Raw genomic sequence first — 16,290 nt, forward strand, 5'->3', positions numbered from 1 at the left:
ATATTTGCTATTAAATATAATCAGTGATTTAATCAATTACCAAAAGTACTTTGTGAACAATATGAGACTGATGAAAGCAGCTTTGTATAATTATGCTGTTTTATAAATTCAAAGTAATAAGTATGTTCATTTTCTTATTCTTTCCAAAGACTCAATTTAAAAAAATATTTTAAAAATATTTAGCTTTTTTCTTACTGCTTTAAAATTTTAAAACACAGTCTGTGCTTAATAACATTTTCAAAATTGTCTGTAAGACAATTGAAGAAAAGAAGGGAAAGTAGCTGGGGACAGGAAAGAAAGGAAGAGAATATTCTTAAAGTGAATGTTGATAAATGTTGAGAAATAATGGATATCATCAGTTAACTGTATAAAAACTTCCTAGTGTTTCAGCACAACCTGGTGATGATTGTTTTAGGTATAGCAAATGTCAGAAAAATCAATAAAACTTTCTAGCTACTTTAAATCCACTTACAGTAATACCCTTTTAATTCACAAATTTAAATATACACATTCAGAGCAACTATAAAAACATATGCCTTATTTTTAAAGTGGTATTTCCAAAAAAGGAGTTAGCCAAAAACAATAGCAAAATTACATGATCACAATAGGCTGAATGGGCACACAATATTCTTTAAGTAAACATCAGAAAGTAAAATAATCACACAGCCCTCTATTCTGTCATCAAATTATTTCAAAAACCTAATATTGGTACTCCTATGAACAATAGTACAAAAATCTCTTTATGACAAATCACTTATGACGAACAGCATAAACACTGTTTCATTTCTTGAGCATCTCTCTCTAGCATTCTTCTGTACTTCCTACAGCAATTACTCTGTTGGAACAACTTAAACATCTAAAAACCAAGGCTCTACAGGAGTGGCCACTGGTTACTGATGTTAAATTCTTATTCTTTATAATAGAAACTTTGTGTATAATCTAGATGACATTTGGCATATGGCATGCCAGTCTTCAGCATGTATTGAAGTTTATTAAGAAAGGTGTGGAATCAGATTATTCTAATATTTAAAGTATTAACAGTAACATTGTTTTAGAAACAAAGCAAATCCAATACAATTTGGTATTATCAGAATTTAGTTCTGCTCTAGCTCTTTCCACTATTTCATACTTCTTTTTCCTGTATGAGGGTGTAAATACTTGAAAACCTAGTGGATACTGAACCTCCCAATATATTTGGGAAGATTTGATTTGAATGTGTTCAGTGTAAAATAGCATCCATAGGTAAAATGCTAAGAGCTCAGAAGGTAATTGCAAAGATGTGTTTTGTACATTTGTCAGGTATTTACAAAATTCATTTCTCCATCTCATCCATTCTACAATATTTATTACCAACACTGACACCTATATGCTCCCTGGGCTCATCTGAAGCACAGGACACAATAAATTATTTGACTGATGACTTTTGTCATTCTCCTGAAGAAGGTACACAAGGAGTAACATTCTAGATACCACAGAGAGTGAGCGCTTAATTCTCCTGGAAACCCAAATAGACTGGTAACAGTGCACCTCCTCTTCTTCCCCAAAATACTCTAGCCTCAGAACCATGGTGTATCTGTTTTTTTTCATGGTGTATCTAACTAATGGCAGGCTGTCCCGTATTCCTCACCACAGCACAAAGTTGTTTGAAAACACCCAACTTTATACATTTAAATCTTATTCTTCCTCTTAAGTTGTATTTTTTGTCTTCAGTCCCTACCTTTGTCAAGCTCAGTATACCTAAGTCATCTTTTGTGACTTTTTACTGATTTTTCTATCCAGAAACAACAAAAATCTTCTAAGTTTTCTAGAGATTTAGAAACTGCCATTTCTCAATAGTTAGCATAATATAAAGCACATGAAATTTTGAGTTATCCTGTTCCTGTGAACTGATGATGAAAGATGAATTATTTTGATAAAAAATGTGGTATGGACTTGAAAACCTTTGCTTAACTCTCCTAAAGGATAAACAAATGCTAAAAGCTGATAAGGATTTTGTGGTAATGTGCTAACTGGAAAGTTCCTGAAGTTCATTTTACTAAGCCATAGCAAATACTTCAAAAGAATCTCATTCCCCACTATGCGGACCTTTTTTATTACACTGCAACATAATTTGAAACTAAAGATAATTTTCCTGGCTAACACTGTGGAGCAAGATTGCTTAGCTTTTTCAGTAGTCTGACTTCTTTTCTGTTAAAGTAAATGGTGACAAAGATTCTAAAACAAGAACCTTTGAAGAGTTTTAAAGAACTATCCCAACACATTTATATAATGGAACACTAGTCATACTACTCTATAGGCTGACAAACTTTCTTTGTAAGGGGTTAATAGTAAATATTTTAGGCTTTAGTCTCTGAAACATTTACTCAACTGTCACTGTTGCACAAAAGCAACCATAAACCATGAGTAAAAGAGTGTAAGTATAACTTATATAAGAGTATAAAAGTAAAAATATAATTGTGTTCCAATAAAACTTTATGGACACAGAATCTCATATTAATTTTCATGTGTCTTGAAACTTCCTTCTTAATGAGTTAAAATTGTAAACACAATTCTTAGTCCCACAGACTATGAAAAGCAGCCACTAGGCTGGATTTGGCTTACAGGCCAGAGCTGGCTGTGCCTTATATATGGGTTTATAAATGCTGTACAAAACTTTTAAATTCCAGGCCTAAAGAGTTTGGAGACTTGTTTTTTAGATCCCTCATTTTAAAACTTATACCATACAGGTTATCTACTTTATGGATAAATATACTCACATGAGAAAAAGAAAATAATTCAGAATACATACCTCTACTTAAAAAAGAAAACAAAATCTGCAAATGAATGTTTCACCTTAAAACATGTAATTAGGAAACATTTAAAATCTTTATTCTATGCAGTATAAAACAATATGCATAGATTTGGTACATAATTTCTTTGTTTTTACTCTGGGAAAAAGGCAATGAAAATGGTTTATAAATCTCTCCATCCTTTTTATAAAAAAAACTGCAATTGAAATCAGCAATTCCTTGTATGTACAACCATCAACTCTGAATAGGTGAATTACACCTAGGAAGTGGGATTTACCTAGATGAATTATGGGTGCTCTTCTAAAATGTACAATTATATCAGAGGACACGATGACTTCTACAATTTGGGACAGTTTTGAATATGAAACTCCTGACTCCATATACATATAAGGAAACAAAAATACTCCTTCCGGTCATCAAGTATAAAAAAACTTCACAGTCTGATTTACCTTTATCAAAGGTAAAATGATTCACTGCTGCATTTCATGGATTATTTTGATCCTCAGTAGTTCTTCAACACAAAATAAATTTCGCATGAACTTTTTATCTCTTTGGGTTTTCCAAAGCAAGATACTAATACAAAATGTATTGAACTGGCAGAAGCCCATGGGCTAAAGAAAAAGGAATTAAATATAAAATGTTCACCAACTTTATCCTTTCTAATTTTCAATAGCTTCAGGTATTGAGACCTAATTGTTTTCTTGTGTCTATCCATTATGAATGTAACTCAATCTTCTATTTCAATACTCCTCAGTGTCGACTTTTCGTTGGTGCTTTACTGTGCGACGTAGAAGATCATTTCGTCCAACTTCCATCATCTGTTCTTCCCAAGATTTCATTTCATTATAATAACGAATTTTATCATCATTAGCAAGCTGAATATATACCTGAGAAAAAGTGTAAGTGTTAAAATGATTTCTTTAGAAGAGTCTTTTACAATTAATTTCTGGAACACTCCATATATTCTAGAAATCACCTTACTGTTCTACATGTGTAAAAGGGACAGCAGAAGGAGAGTTTTTGAGATAAAAGATGAGAAAAGGGCCAGAAATTAAGATTTTTGTAAGAATTAATAAAGCTGGTATAATTTTAGGGCTTGGGATGTGGGAAAGAAACAGAGGCAAGGAGTGATTATCACTGGATAGAGTGAGCACTCTGAGTTATGAGTGACACTGTTTTAAATACCAGTTTTATTTGCAGTTAAAAACTAACAAAAGAAAAAAACCAAACTGTTTCTAAGGATATGAAAGTAATTTTAAAATACTTTAACTGTGCTATTGGTGATACAAAGTTGTTTTCACATGAATCAAGCCTTGCCCTAATATATTTTCTCACAGATATTTTAACTAGACACTTGAAACTAAAACCATACTTACTTGCTTTTGAGAACTAGAGAGATTTTTCCAGTTTTCATTTATAGTCTTCAGCTTTACCTGTAAAATAGGTATGTTTAAGTACCAGATACACTTCAGTGGTTAAAGATTTTTTATTATTTATTTCAACAATAAAATTTCAGATGTCAAGAATCACAGGCAAAGTCTCCTCAATTCCTACCTTTCTTTCCAAATAAAAACTACTACACTGTTAAAACATATAAAAAGTGAATAGGATGAAGATATTTATCTTTTCATTGAGATATAATCAACATGTAACATTTTATTAGTTTCAGGTGTAAACTTGATTCATTATTTGTATGTACTGCGAAATGATCACCACCATAAGTCTAGTTAACATGTCACAAAAATGCAGTTACAAAAATTTTTAATGAGCTAAGAGTAAATTATCAGTGACTTTAAGGAAAAACAGAATGAGAACAATGAGCTTTACTATTTCAAACTCTAAATTTTTTCCTATCAACAAAAATGGAGGTACCAGATAGTATCTGAGACTATATAACCATTATACTTTGAACATCTTAAAACTTACCTTTATAAACACATCTAATATATTCAGGGACAGTTTCTCACTAAACAACAGCTCTCTTAGTTTTTGCAAGGAATTGCTTTAATGCTCTCAATTCTTTAAGTTTTTTAAACCTTATATTTAATCCATAAAGTTTTGTATTCAATGAGTTCAAAAATAATTTATAAAGTTGCATGCCTAAATAATCTGAGCTTTCACCATTCATTAAAGAAAATTAAAAAGATATAAAGATATTGACTTTTGCTCCCTCCTAAAACCCATTAAACAAAGCCCTTCCACCATGGAGGACACAGTGAGAAGATATGAACCAAGAGGGACCTTTTAATTTCCCAGGATAGGGTACCTCAGCCATTAAGCTTTCTAGGTGATTCCAAGACACAGTCTGAGTTGAGAACCACTGATTTAGGAGGATTCTCATATAGCATACAATTTTCTTATACTGATAAAATCCAAAGTAAGTTACTAACTGAGCAAATTTCAACTAAAAAAAAAACCAGATATGCATTTCAGTAATGTAAAGACATAGAAACAGAATTTTTAAATCCCAAGGAGTGGGGCGCCTGGGTGGCTCAGTCGGTTAAGCATCTGGCTCTTGATCTGGGCTCAGGTCATGATCTCAGGATCCTGGGATCAAGCCCTGCGTCAGGCTCCCCACTCAGCAGGGAGTCTGCTTGTCTCTCTCTCTCCCTTCGTCCCTCTCCTTGCGCTCCAGCTCTTGCACTCTCTCTAAAATAAATAAATCTTTAAGAACATAAGGTAAAATAAAATCTCAACGAGTAAATCAGTGAAAAGTATACAGCTAGGGAAGACTACATCACATATACATTATTTAATCATACATTAAAGAGATTTCTGAAATGAACTACAGATCCAAATAACCCAAAATGTGGCAGAATGGCAAAAAACCTTCATCTCCAGATTGACAACAGTGAGGGATCTGAACGCTTATCTTACCATATCATATTATGAAAGGAAAAATACAATTCCCCATTTGGAGCTTCTAAGAAGGAAATAAAGGAAAGAATAAGCCACAGCAGGAATGATAAGCTTCTTTCTTTGACACGTTCATATGATGATATTCCTATGTATGATACATTCCCACGGACAGAACCAAAATTTTATTAAAGGATATAACATGAAGCAATAGGTTATACTCAAATCCCAGTACAAAATATTGTAATTCTACTCTCATTCTTTCCCAGTAATTACAAAACAGTTAAGAATTGCCAGATAAGGGGCGCCTTGGTGGCTTGGTGGGTTGGGTATCTGCCTTTGGCCCAGGTCATGATCTCAGGGTCCTGGGATTGAGCCCCGCGCCAGGCTCTCTGCTCAGCAGGGAGTCTGCTTCCCCTTCTCTCTGCCTGCTGCTCTGCCTACTTGTGATCTCTCTCCCTCTGTTAAATAAATAAAATCTTTAAAAAAAAAAAGAATTGCCAGATAACGGACGCCTGGGTGGCTCAGTGGGTTAAAGCCTCTGCCTTTGGCTCAGGTCATGATCCCAGGGTCCTAGGATCGAGAACTGCTTCAGGCTCTCTGCTCTCTCTCTCTCTCTCTGCCTGCCTCTCTGCCTACCTGTGATCTCTGTCAAATAAATAAATAAAATCTTTAAAAAATAATAATAATAAACATAACAATAAAAATATAAAAAGAATTGCCAGATAAGAAGTCTCCAAAACTTTGAAATACCTATGAATTTGAACATGTTATTTTTTTAAATAAAAAAAATTGAATATACATTACTAGCCACTAATTACTCAAATTAATTTTATGTGGTAAGAAAAAGGGTTTTCTTTTAAAGATATATAAGAAAGAGAATCTTATTTGTATACTTATTTATAATAATTTACTTTTCTTTATCTCCTAACATGGCACCCCTACAACTTTCTGTCTAAATATTTTAAAATTAAAATAAATAAAAATTTAAAAAACAAATGCTGTTTTCTGTTTTACCTGTGATGTACCATCCTTAGTTTCCTGGAACCTTTCAGCTATAAAAATGTTATAAGCTGAGCGAGGTCTTTTCGGTTTTCCAAGCATTGTTAACTCCTGAGTAACAAAAATGAAGAATTAGATACAGTTTTAACTTGTGTGAGACTAAACTTTACCTACAGAAACTTTATTCACTATTATGCACTGTGGAAAGTTCCTGTGAGTGAATGCTATAATTCTCATACAAAATGATTATTCATTCTGGAGATGACAATTTTTTTGATAGCACTAAGTTTTCAAAATTATAATAGATTTTATGAGTTATTTTCCATACAGAAACATTTCCTTTACATATGATTTTCATAGTCTCCACAAACTGAATAACTGAGCACATATGCACAAAATCTTTTTTAAAGGTTAAAACAATCTCAGCTTCATCTTTACAGGACACTACCATCTCCCAGTCACTACATGGATCCACCACAACTCATGAACACTAGACTATCTGTGTAACAATCTCATTTCCTTCTCTGATATCTCTCAACTTTTAAACCTCAACAATGTGTTAAATTCAATTCTTTTAATTGGGTACCAAAGAGCAGGGGAGGCAGGAGATGGAAAAGAATACACATATTCCTTGCTGTTTAAATCAGTTTAGTTTCTGAGTTTCAGAGAATAAGAGATACTGCATTATCCTACTTAGTTTCTGAATTCGGACAGTAGTACTTGTAATTTATAAAAGTATATGGCTTTTAATGGTAATTTGGTTAAAGTCAATAACCCAATTTTTATTCATAAGTAAAAGTAGGACCCCTGTGATTTATTATCTTCTCCCTGAACTTCGCAGTCATAAAACTACTGTAGACTCCAGGCACTTCATAACTTAACTACTTCCCCCTTTTGTTTCTAGAACTACTGTTAGAGATTTCTCTCCCAGGTGCTCTACTTGTAACTTCCTGATCCCCACACTTCTCACCTGATCTCTACTAGTCAGCACCGGGAATCTTCAACAGAAGGAAAAATTCCAACAGAGAGTGAAAATGGAAGTCTGAGAGAAAAAAACCTTCAGGCCTCAGGTTTCTGGTTCTACATGCCAGGAGCTTGGAAGTCATCACTTCCTAGCAGTAAATATAAAGCTGAACAGACTGAAAAATCTACAACCTTCTTTGGATCCAAGAAAGGAGGAAACAGGGCAAACTGATGCCCCCTAGACTGGAGACATACAAGGGAATACAGGGAGTCGAGGCAAACCCTGCTGAAACCAGTGCTGGGGTAGGAAAACCTCTACTGTAACAAATGAATTGCTGGATGTGCTCTGTGGACAACTCTTAGAGCTTAAAAACTACAGGGGGACCCAATCATAGGAGAGTCCTCACAGGATTGTGAGACCTACCTCTAGGAGCTAGACCAGATTTCCACAATAAATACCAGAAAAAAAATGCCCTCCTGCTTCTATGAGAAGAGGGGAGAGGAAAAGAAACTATTTTGAAATGCCTGAGTACTCAATTATGAAGGCCTGCCTCAGGCCTTAACAGCTAACCCAGAACCTAACTGACCTAACTGACTCTAACCATCCTGTCCCACACCTAAGGGTGAGGCAGTGTGTCCAGGAGTGAACTGAAAAACTTCTGAAGTTCACAGACCAATGGCACAGGCTCACTGAAAGATCAGGACCTAATCCTAGGACTACAGAATGCTTTTCTTGCCCCCACACCTATCATATTACTAAGGCCTATTTACAGCAGTTCCTTCTACCCAGCATCTCATGTCCATCTATCAAGAAAAAACTTCCAAGGCATACTAAAAGGCAAAAAAACCATAATTTGAAGAGACAAAGTAAGCATCAGAACCAGATATGGGGGGATGTTGAAATTATCAGACCAGGAATTTAAAACAACTAGGTAAATATGCTGAGGACTCTAGACTACATGCAAGAACAGACTAGCAATAAAAAACAGAGATGGAAATCCCAAGGATGAACCAAAAAAGAAAAAAAGTTAGGTATCAAAAATGCTGTAATAGAAATGAAGAATGTTTTTGATAGAATTATTAGACTGGACACAGCTAAAGAATGAATCTCTGAACTAAAGGACATATTAACAGAATCCTCAAAAATCCAAAAGCAAAGAGAATGAAGACCGAAAAAACAACTGAACCAACTATCCAAGGTCTATGGGACAACTTGCAACAGGTGTAGCAAACGTGTAACGGGAATACAAGGGGCACCTGGGTGGCACAGTCAGTTAAGAGTCTGCCCTCAGCTCAGTTCGTGATCTCAGGGTCCTGGGATCAAACCCTATGTTGGGCTCCCGGCTCAGCCAGAAGTCTGCTTCTACCTCTCCTTCTGCTCCCTCCCGTGCTCATGCTCACGTGCATGCGTGCTCTCTCTCAAAAAAATAAAATCTTTAAAAAAAAAAAATATTGGGGACACGAGGAGAAAGAGTAGGGAACAAAAGAAATGTGTGAAAGGGAAATCCTCTATCACTGCCCAATCCTCATTTCTGGTCCTCTCCACTCTTAACACTGGATGGCTGCATTAAAGAAGAAGGGAGAATAAAAAAGGGAGAATAAACTTTGGTAATCACACCTCCAGATCCTATCCCTAAGCAGACACCGTATTTCTCTTATTATCTTTTCTGGTTTCCTTTTACTAACTGGATCAGAAGACTAGATTACTATCTAGATTACTGACTTCAAAATGGATGAATCCTCAACACTGGTGCTAGGAGGACTTAACATTAGGTCCAGGGAGAGAAATGTTCGTATCTCAGATCAAAGTCTCAAATTTACTTTTCCAAATCAATAGTTTTAGTTCTGGTGACCATTTTCTATAGTATATGTACTGGACCAGCAAGCTGACTACCTCATACCTAACACTGGTTCTACAGAAAAATGTAGTCTTTCAAGCAACAGAATTTATGTGAATTAATAACCTTAAGCTGGGGACTACAAACTTTGAACCATGTGGGGTTTTTAATAAGGAAAAACTGAATTTCATCCTATGGGCACTTCTTACTTGACTAAATACAATAAGTCACTTCTTCCTGATGTGTTAATAGATTCAGTCTATTCAGCAACATTCAGCATCAAACTCACCATTACTTATAAAACAATTCAAATCAGCAGGTTATTCTAGCTAAGACCCAGAAGCAAAGATCCTTGTTATTCCTGATTTGGCTGTTTCATAACTCTGTTCCTACAGCTTTCATGCTAGTCCTAACTACGTATCTTAAATACAGATACATCCAAAAGTAGTAACAAGGGTTTCCAAGACAGACTCAATGCCAAGTGGTACTAGTGGCAGAATAGAGCGATCTCATTATTTCCTAAATGGGATACCCCTGATGACACTCCACCATTTAGCCACACGTATCAAAATAAGAAAAGCTCCCTATATTCATAGTTACATAAATTTCAGTCCTTTGCCAAAGGAAAAGAAATATTTCATTGATACTCACTCTTTTTTTTATTAATGCTTTCCTTTTTAAACGTTTTTGCTGGATTTCTTTTTCCAAAGATACAATCTGACTTGGAGTTAACTGTTCTTGAATTCTGTTTATCTCTTCTTTGTATGCCTGCCAGTCTGCCCTGTAAGCATCTTCATATATCTATAAATAAAAAACACAGATAAGAAGTCAATAAAGTTCCCCTGGTAAATCAAACATAGCACACCTGCAGGGAAAGACAACTGCATGACTTCAGATAAAGACAGACTGAACTACCAAATGAAAAATGTGCTCTGGAATCACATGTGTGTGGATTAAAAACCTGTATTTTTCATATACATGCTAACCAAGGTGAGAGTCTAACAATTAGTCTTCAACTTCAGATTGCTGCCAACCCTTCATCACCACTGCCGTACGATCATATTCTAATCGTTTATGTGAATCAGAATGTATGAAATTCCTTTACAGATAATGGGTATTAAATAAATTTTTTTTGGTACCTTAAAGGACATGACTACTGTTTTTAACTGCAGAATAACTGGCCAGCAATAGTGAAAAACCAATATGCTTACTTTTTTCTCTGAATCAGGAAGTTCCCTCCATAGTTGGGCGATTTTTCTAATTAGTTCTGAATTTTTTGCATCTATAGATTGGAATAAAACAAAAAAAGTCACAATTTTATGTCTCAGGATTAATTTCTAAAGACTTCTAGGAAAGCATAATCCATCAGCTCTAAGTTTTATTACAGATATCTCTATACCACACACCACTCAAAACAATGATGTAGGTTTTCTTTAGTCAGCTAATTTAAATTTGATACATAATCTCATTATTTTATTCAACACTGTTAAAAATCTGTTATCTAAAAGTTAAGAAGTATATAACATATCCCTAAGTAGTCCTCAGAAATTATTAGCTTAAGCAGTTGGGTAATCAACTTCTTCAAGCTTTTTACCTATTTTTCAGACAAAACTTTTTTCCCAGTCTTTCATGAATTATTAAGTTCATAAACCTGACTAAACAATAAAATATAGTCTTGATTCATGTAACATCAATTGTATTTTAATTAAAGAAGTACTATACGCAAGCAAACTCTTCCAAAATCAATTCATCATTCCCCATTTCCTTCCTCATCTTAACTGGAACAACCGGGATGTATGGAAATACTTTAACAAACCACTTAGTTTGAACTACCATATTTTAAAGATGTGAGTACTTCTGAAACATGTTTCTTAAACCAATTCTTTATAATGTAAGAATTTTCATTAAAGCTCATTTGGTTTTCACAAATGCCCTCTGAAAGGGCTTTAGAAATCATAAACAAAGTTAACTGTTATTTAGTTATTACATTTCTGCCACTATAACCCCAAATGAAGGTCCATAGCCTTTCTAGGAAGTCAACAAATATCCTACCTGGAGAACTCTTTTTTAAGGAATTCAACCAATTTCCAGTGAAAAAGCTCTTGAAATTAGCAGTAATTTGTATAGAGCTTTCCAGTTTATAGAACAAATCCATGTAAGTTATTATTTCATTGCAACTTCCCTGAAGTAGGAACTAAGTAAAAGATAAGATGATTTATCAATGGTGCTCCAGGCCAATGGCAACTATATCCCCCCAATTCAGCTTTTTCATCCTCTTCCCTGGATGCTTTCCACTCCACACGCTGCTATTTTTAAAATACCTTTCATTAAATTAGTAAGTCAGGAGGATAAAGTCAATGATATCCTAACAGCACTGTTTGGTGACTGCTGATAGCTACACTTGCAGTGAGCATGGCATAACCCAGAGTTATGGATAGGAATCACTAGAATCACTACGTTGTACACCTGAAACTAGTAACACTGCGCATCAACCATGCATCAAAAAATACATATATTGTAAGAAAGTAAAATAATACTTTTCATTAACTTATTTTTAAGGCATTTCGACTTAGTAAAAAATACGTCATACTTCCTATTTTACAGACCACTAAATATAATGGTTATGTTCGCACAGTCCATGGATGCCTTGAAATGCAAATCAAGTTTGAAGTTTAACCGTTTAGTGTCCTCTTTATTACTTCAGAAAAGAATAAATGCTCCAAAACTCCTTACCTGGGTTCTGAGCTTTAAATATGGGTAGCTGTTCTTTAGAAAATCGAACATATGAAGTCAGAGGCTTCTTTGGGTAACTATTCGCGGTGGATGAAAAACATCTCGGTACATACGCAAAACTACGTATAAAGAAAATAACCAATATAAAGTATTTAAGTGACAACATTCCTTTGTATATGACAGAGATATCAAATGAGATGTCAAGATGCTACAGATGACACCACGTTAATGACATTTAAAACCCTGTCCTAACCGGAAGGAAGAGCTGCAAAACTGAAGTCTCAAAACTCTACCTATGCCTCCTAGGAAGAGCAAGGTGGAGGAAAGGTCCTGGCCGCTGCCTCCCTAACGCCTATACTGATGGCGGGAGGCTCGTGGCGCGACTTCCCAGAGAACTCGGAACCGGTGCTACAAGAGTGGACAGTGTGGTGGGGCGGGAAGGAAGAGGAAAGGTGGAGGGTGGCCGGAAAGACAACTGGCGTCTAGGCCTGGTCTCAAAGCCACCTAGGCAAAGACGAGGTCTGAATCAGAGCGCCATAGTGGCCCGCACCTCCTAGGAAGGACGAAAAGTATACAATCCAACCCTAGAGCCTCCTGGGCCGTGCCACCTCCCGCGATAGCAGGTGAGCGGTCCCACCTGAAAGGAGAGCGCAGTCGACTTCCACAGCCCGCGCAGAGGTCCGATCCGGACTTTCCCAGGGCACTCAGCACGCTCCACACGCACCGGAAAAGTGCCATTGCACCAGCCAAGTAAGCGACCGGGCGCCAATCTCGTCGAAGCCCTGCGGCACAAGAGAACAACTCCAACAATGACTAGAACCCGCTGGCGACCTTCCGCAGTTTACTCTCATGCCCGCCACTCGCGAGGCACCATGGGAAATCCGCTAGCATCCGGTTGGTAGTAGGGGGCGGGGCTAGGCAGAATTGACGCAGGCGCTGTAATGGCTTCCCGGTGGGCGGGGCTGCAAAGTAGGAGGAGCTCGGGGGCGGAGAAGGGAAACCGCAGCCCGGCTAGCCTGCGGAGGGTCCTGGCCTTAAGGGGGCGCAGCTGAGCCACCTCGGCCCCCGGCCCCCGGCCCCCTCCGCAGTCTTTTACTCCGCGGGGCCAGAAGGCTGGTGGAGGCACTGCGGTGGTCTCAGCTTGCTTGGGCAGTGCTGGCTGGCGTCTGGCTGTGACTACCGAAAGGGCTAGTACGTAACAAACAAGTTTACTACGAGGACGCGGGATAACTGTGCCGCACCCGCTGCTCCGAGGTGAAGCTGGCGGGTGCCGCGCGAGGAGCGGAGCCGCTCAGTTCAAGCCGGAGCTGGAGCTCTAGAGCCCAAAAATACTGCGGGGGCGGGGGTGGGGGAGTGGAAGGTAGGGAGTGTTTTCAAACCTAAAAATGCAGATGTCCTGGCCTTGCCGCAGTGCCTGATTAAGTATGTCTGTGTGAGGCCAGTGAATCTCTGTTTTCAACAAGTTCCTCGCGGTTTAAAAAGTTCTGATGCCAGTGATCATGGGACCACATTTAAAGCAGTACTGATCTAGACGGTCCTCCCATCCACTGCAACTATCCCAGACCTGGTCTTCGAGCCTGACATCCAATCCTGCTTAATTTCTAGGAAGGAGACTTTGGCTAATTAGTTGTGCAGAGGCACTACCTAGTCCCAGCGTTCATGTTAGAGTCTTGATCCGGAAATGTTGCATCCCCTAAGATTCAGTTTCCCCCACTGCAGATGAGGATGTTGGACTAGATTAGTTTTCCCCAAGTCCTGAGAACATGTGGCAAATATTCCTTGAGATATTGATTGATATGCTGTACAACCATTTTCTGTGCAGACAATGGCATGAAAAAGATTGGGAAGACCTAAACTGAAAATATCTAAGGATCAGCTTTTACATTTCGAATCATTTCCAAGATAGCCACGTCCTGAAACAACCTCTGTTGGGTAGCTATAATTGTTAATTCTTAATTGAATAATTGAAAATTTGTACCACTGTAATTAAGCTGAGAGTCAACTGCCTTTCTGTAGCTTTGAAACATTGGCCCTTTGGTGTTACAAAGGACTAAGCCCACTTCTTTTAAGTGGTAAGTATGCAACTATTACTTTTTCTATCTATATTTTTCTATCTCCTCTATTTTTATCATCTATTCTTAGACTGTCAGGGTTGAAAGGACCTTCCCAGGTCATCTGTTCAAACTTCCCATCTTGTCATGAAAAAAAACAGTTTTTTTCTGATTATATAACTATATACAAGGCCCCAAATGTGGGTAAAAGACATGACATTCCTTCACTCTCAGTAAAGTCTAATGAGAGAAGCAAAGAAATAAACAATCAAAATACATTGCCAAGATAGAGTAAGTATAGAATACACTTCCTTATAATTACATTTTAGCTGAATTCTCAATTTTTCTCTGTGCTTTCTAGAATGTTTTTCTTCTTTCAGATGTTTGATAAAAGTTAAACTTCTTTTGGATATTTAAAAAATCTTTTTGCTGTTTTAAAGTGTCATTTGAGGGGTGCCTGGGTGGTATAGTTGGTTAAGCCTCCGACTCTTGTTTTCAGCTCCGGTCATTTCCAGGGATCTTTTGAGCCGCGTAACGGGCTCCATGCTCAGCATGGAGTCTGCTTGTGATCCTCTCTCTCTCTCTCTCTCTGCCTCTCCCACTCATGCTGTCTCTCTCTAAAATGAATAAATAAAATCTTAAATATTAAAGTGTCATTTTGATAAATCTTCCTATACAGATCTTACAAATCTGATCTATATTTGTTTTCATCAGATACCAACATTCCTTTACATTCATTTACATGCAGTATAATTTTATTCTGAATGCAGCATTTATAAAAATAATCCTACCTACTTACTGAAATTGCTTTAAACAAAAAGGCATATGATTTCATTTATATTTACTTTATGAAATGTGAAGACTTGCCACAGCCTTTCCCAGGGCTCTGTTACTTTGTTTTGTTTTAAATGTTTATCTACCCCCGTGACTTCAACTATCAGTTATATCTTCATGATTCCCATATTTTATATTGAATCCAGACCTCGTTTTAGTTCCAAATCTATATAACCACTGTCTTGTGGACATCTTTACCATCATGTCTCACAGATACTTCAATTTTCCCTGAAGAGAATTCACTATCTTTCTCCCATTTTGAACTCCTTGTCCTGGTAAGAGACACCAGTATCCCATTTGAATTATCCAAGCTAATAATTTGATAAATCATTTTATAATCTTTCCCACTGACACTGTAACTGAGCTACTATGAGTTTGCTTTTTGGTAAGTCACAGAGACTACTATACAGGTGGAGTTGTCACACAAAGTAAATTTTATTCGCAGCAAATAAAGAGATCATGGGGAATAAACTTCAAAGACCTGACTCTATGAGCAAGGCTGAATGGGTTCCTTTTATTTGCGTTAGGATGAATATTTAGATAGGGAAGCCTTGTCATTGTAGGTAGGACTGGGCATAAGGTCACACATGCAGCTTAATAAAACTTGCCTTACCAGTGTAATGTAAATGAGGCTCAAATGAGGCTTGTGTTCCTCCTTGGGTGGAGATTTTACTATTATAATGAGGTGAAGGTCAGTCATTCCACAGGTCACTCCATGGTCCACCTCTGTAGGTGTGAGTTGGGGTTAATCTCAGATTGGTCTGGGTGGTCTGGACCAGTGGATCTCTACCCAGGCAGATGTTATTGCTTAAGGGGTAGTTTTGTTTTCCTTCTGGGGATGCTATGCCCCTAGGGTCTTTTGCCTGAGTTATGGGATAAGCTGAAAGGAAAAAGGTGGGAAAAGGCCTATAGGTACAGGCAGGCAAGCAGTAAAGGTCGGGTCTTGGGGTCTAGCTGGTAGCAACACTTCTCCCCCATCAATCAGCTAGTGGTAAGTATTGCTGATCTTACCTCATTAACCTCTCTGGTAAGTATTCCTTCTCCAGTCCAATTGCTGTTGCTTTTGTTTGGCCAGTAATATGTTGGCAAATCAGCTCTCCAACGAGAAAGCCCTAGTTTGTAGTGTTTGCTGAGATCTGTGGTATAAATTCTCCTGCAGTGGCTCATTTCCAACTACTGTGATGTCACCACACCTGGAGTTGGGAAGAGTTATATATATACATT

General features: G+C 37.2%; 1 protein-coding gene across 1 annotated transcript; it reads right to left on the minus strand.

Moving 5' to 3' along the window:
* Window positions 1-463: 463 nt before the first annotated feature.
* Window positions 464-13,064, minus strand: TFAM (transcription factor A, mitochondrial). Its single transcript, XM_080822818.1, has 7 exons — window positions 12,819-13,064; window positions 12,182-12,300; window positions 10,660-10,730; window positions 10,100-10,249; window positions 6,663-6,758; window positions 4,166-4,222; window positions 464-3,676 (listed from the first exon to the last, which is right to left on the minus strand). Exons 1-7 carry the CDS (start codon window positions 12,917-12,919, stop codon window positions 3,530-3,532), a joined length of 741 nt encoding a protein of 246 aa, XP_080678944.1. The 5' UTR covers window positions 12,920-13,064; the 3' UTR covers window positions 464-3,529.
* Window positions 13,065-16,290: the final 3,226 nt, after the last annotated feature.

This window comes from Martes martes, assembly GCF_963455335.1.
Source record: "Martes martes genome assembly, chromosome: 14".
NCBI classification, from domain to species: domain Eukaryota; kingdom Metazoa; phylum Chordata; class Mammalia; order Carnivora; family Mustelidae; genus Martes; species Martes martes.

Excerpts from the sequence above, each read along its gene's own strand:
- TFAM (XM_080822818.1), bottom strand. The coding sequence starts at position 12,919 with ATGGCACTTTTCCGGTGCGTGTGGAGCGTGCTGAGTGCCCTGGGAAAG. Across the intron at positions 10,250-10,659 it reads TTCCTGATTCAGAGAAAAAA|ATATATGAAGATGCTTACAG; the intron begins GTAAGCATATTG and ends TTTTATTTATAG. Across the intron at positions 6,759-10,099 it reads AAGCATTAATAAAAAAAAGA|GAGTTAACAATGCTTGGAAA; the intron begins GTGAGTATCAAT and ends TTTGTTACTCAG.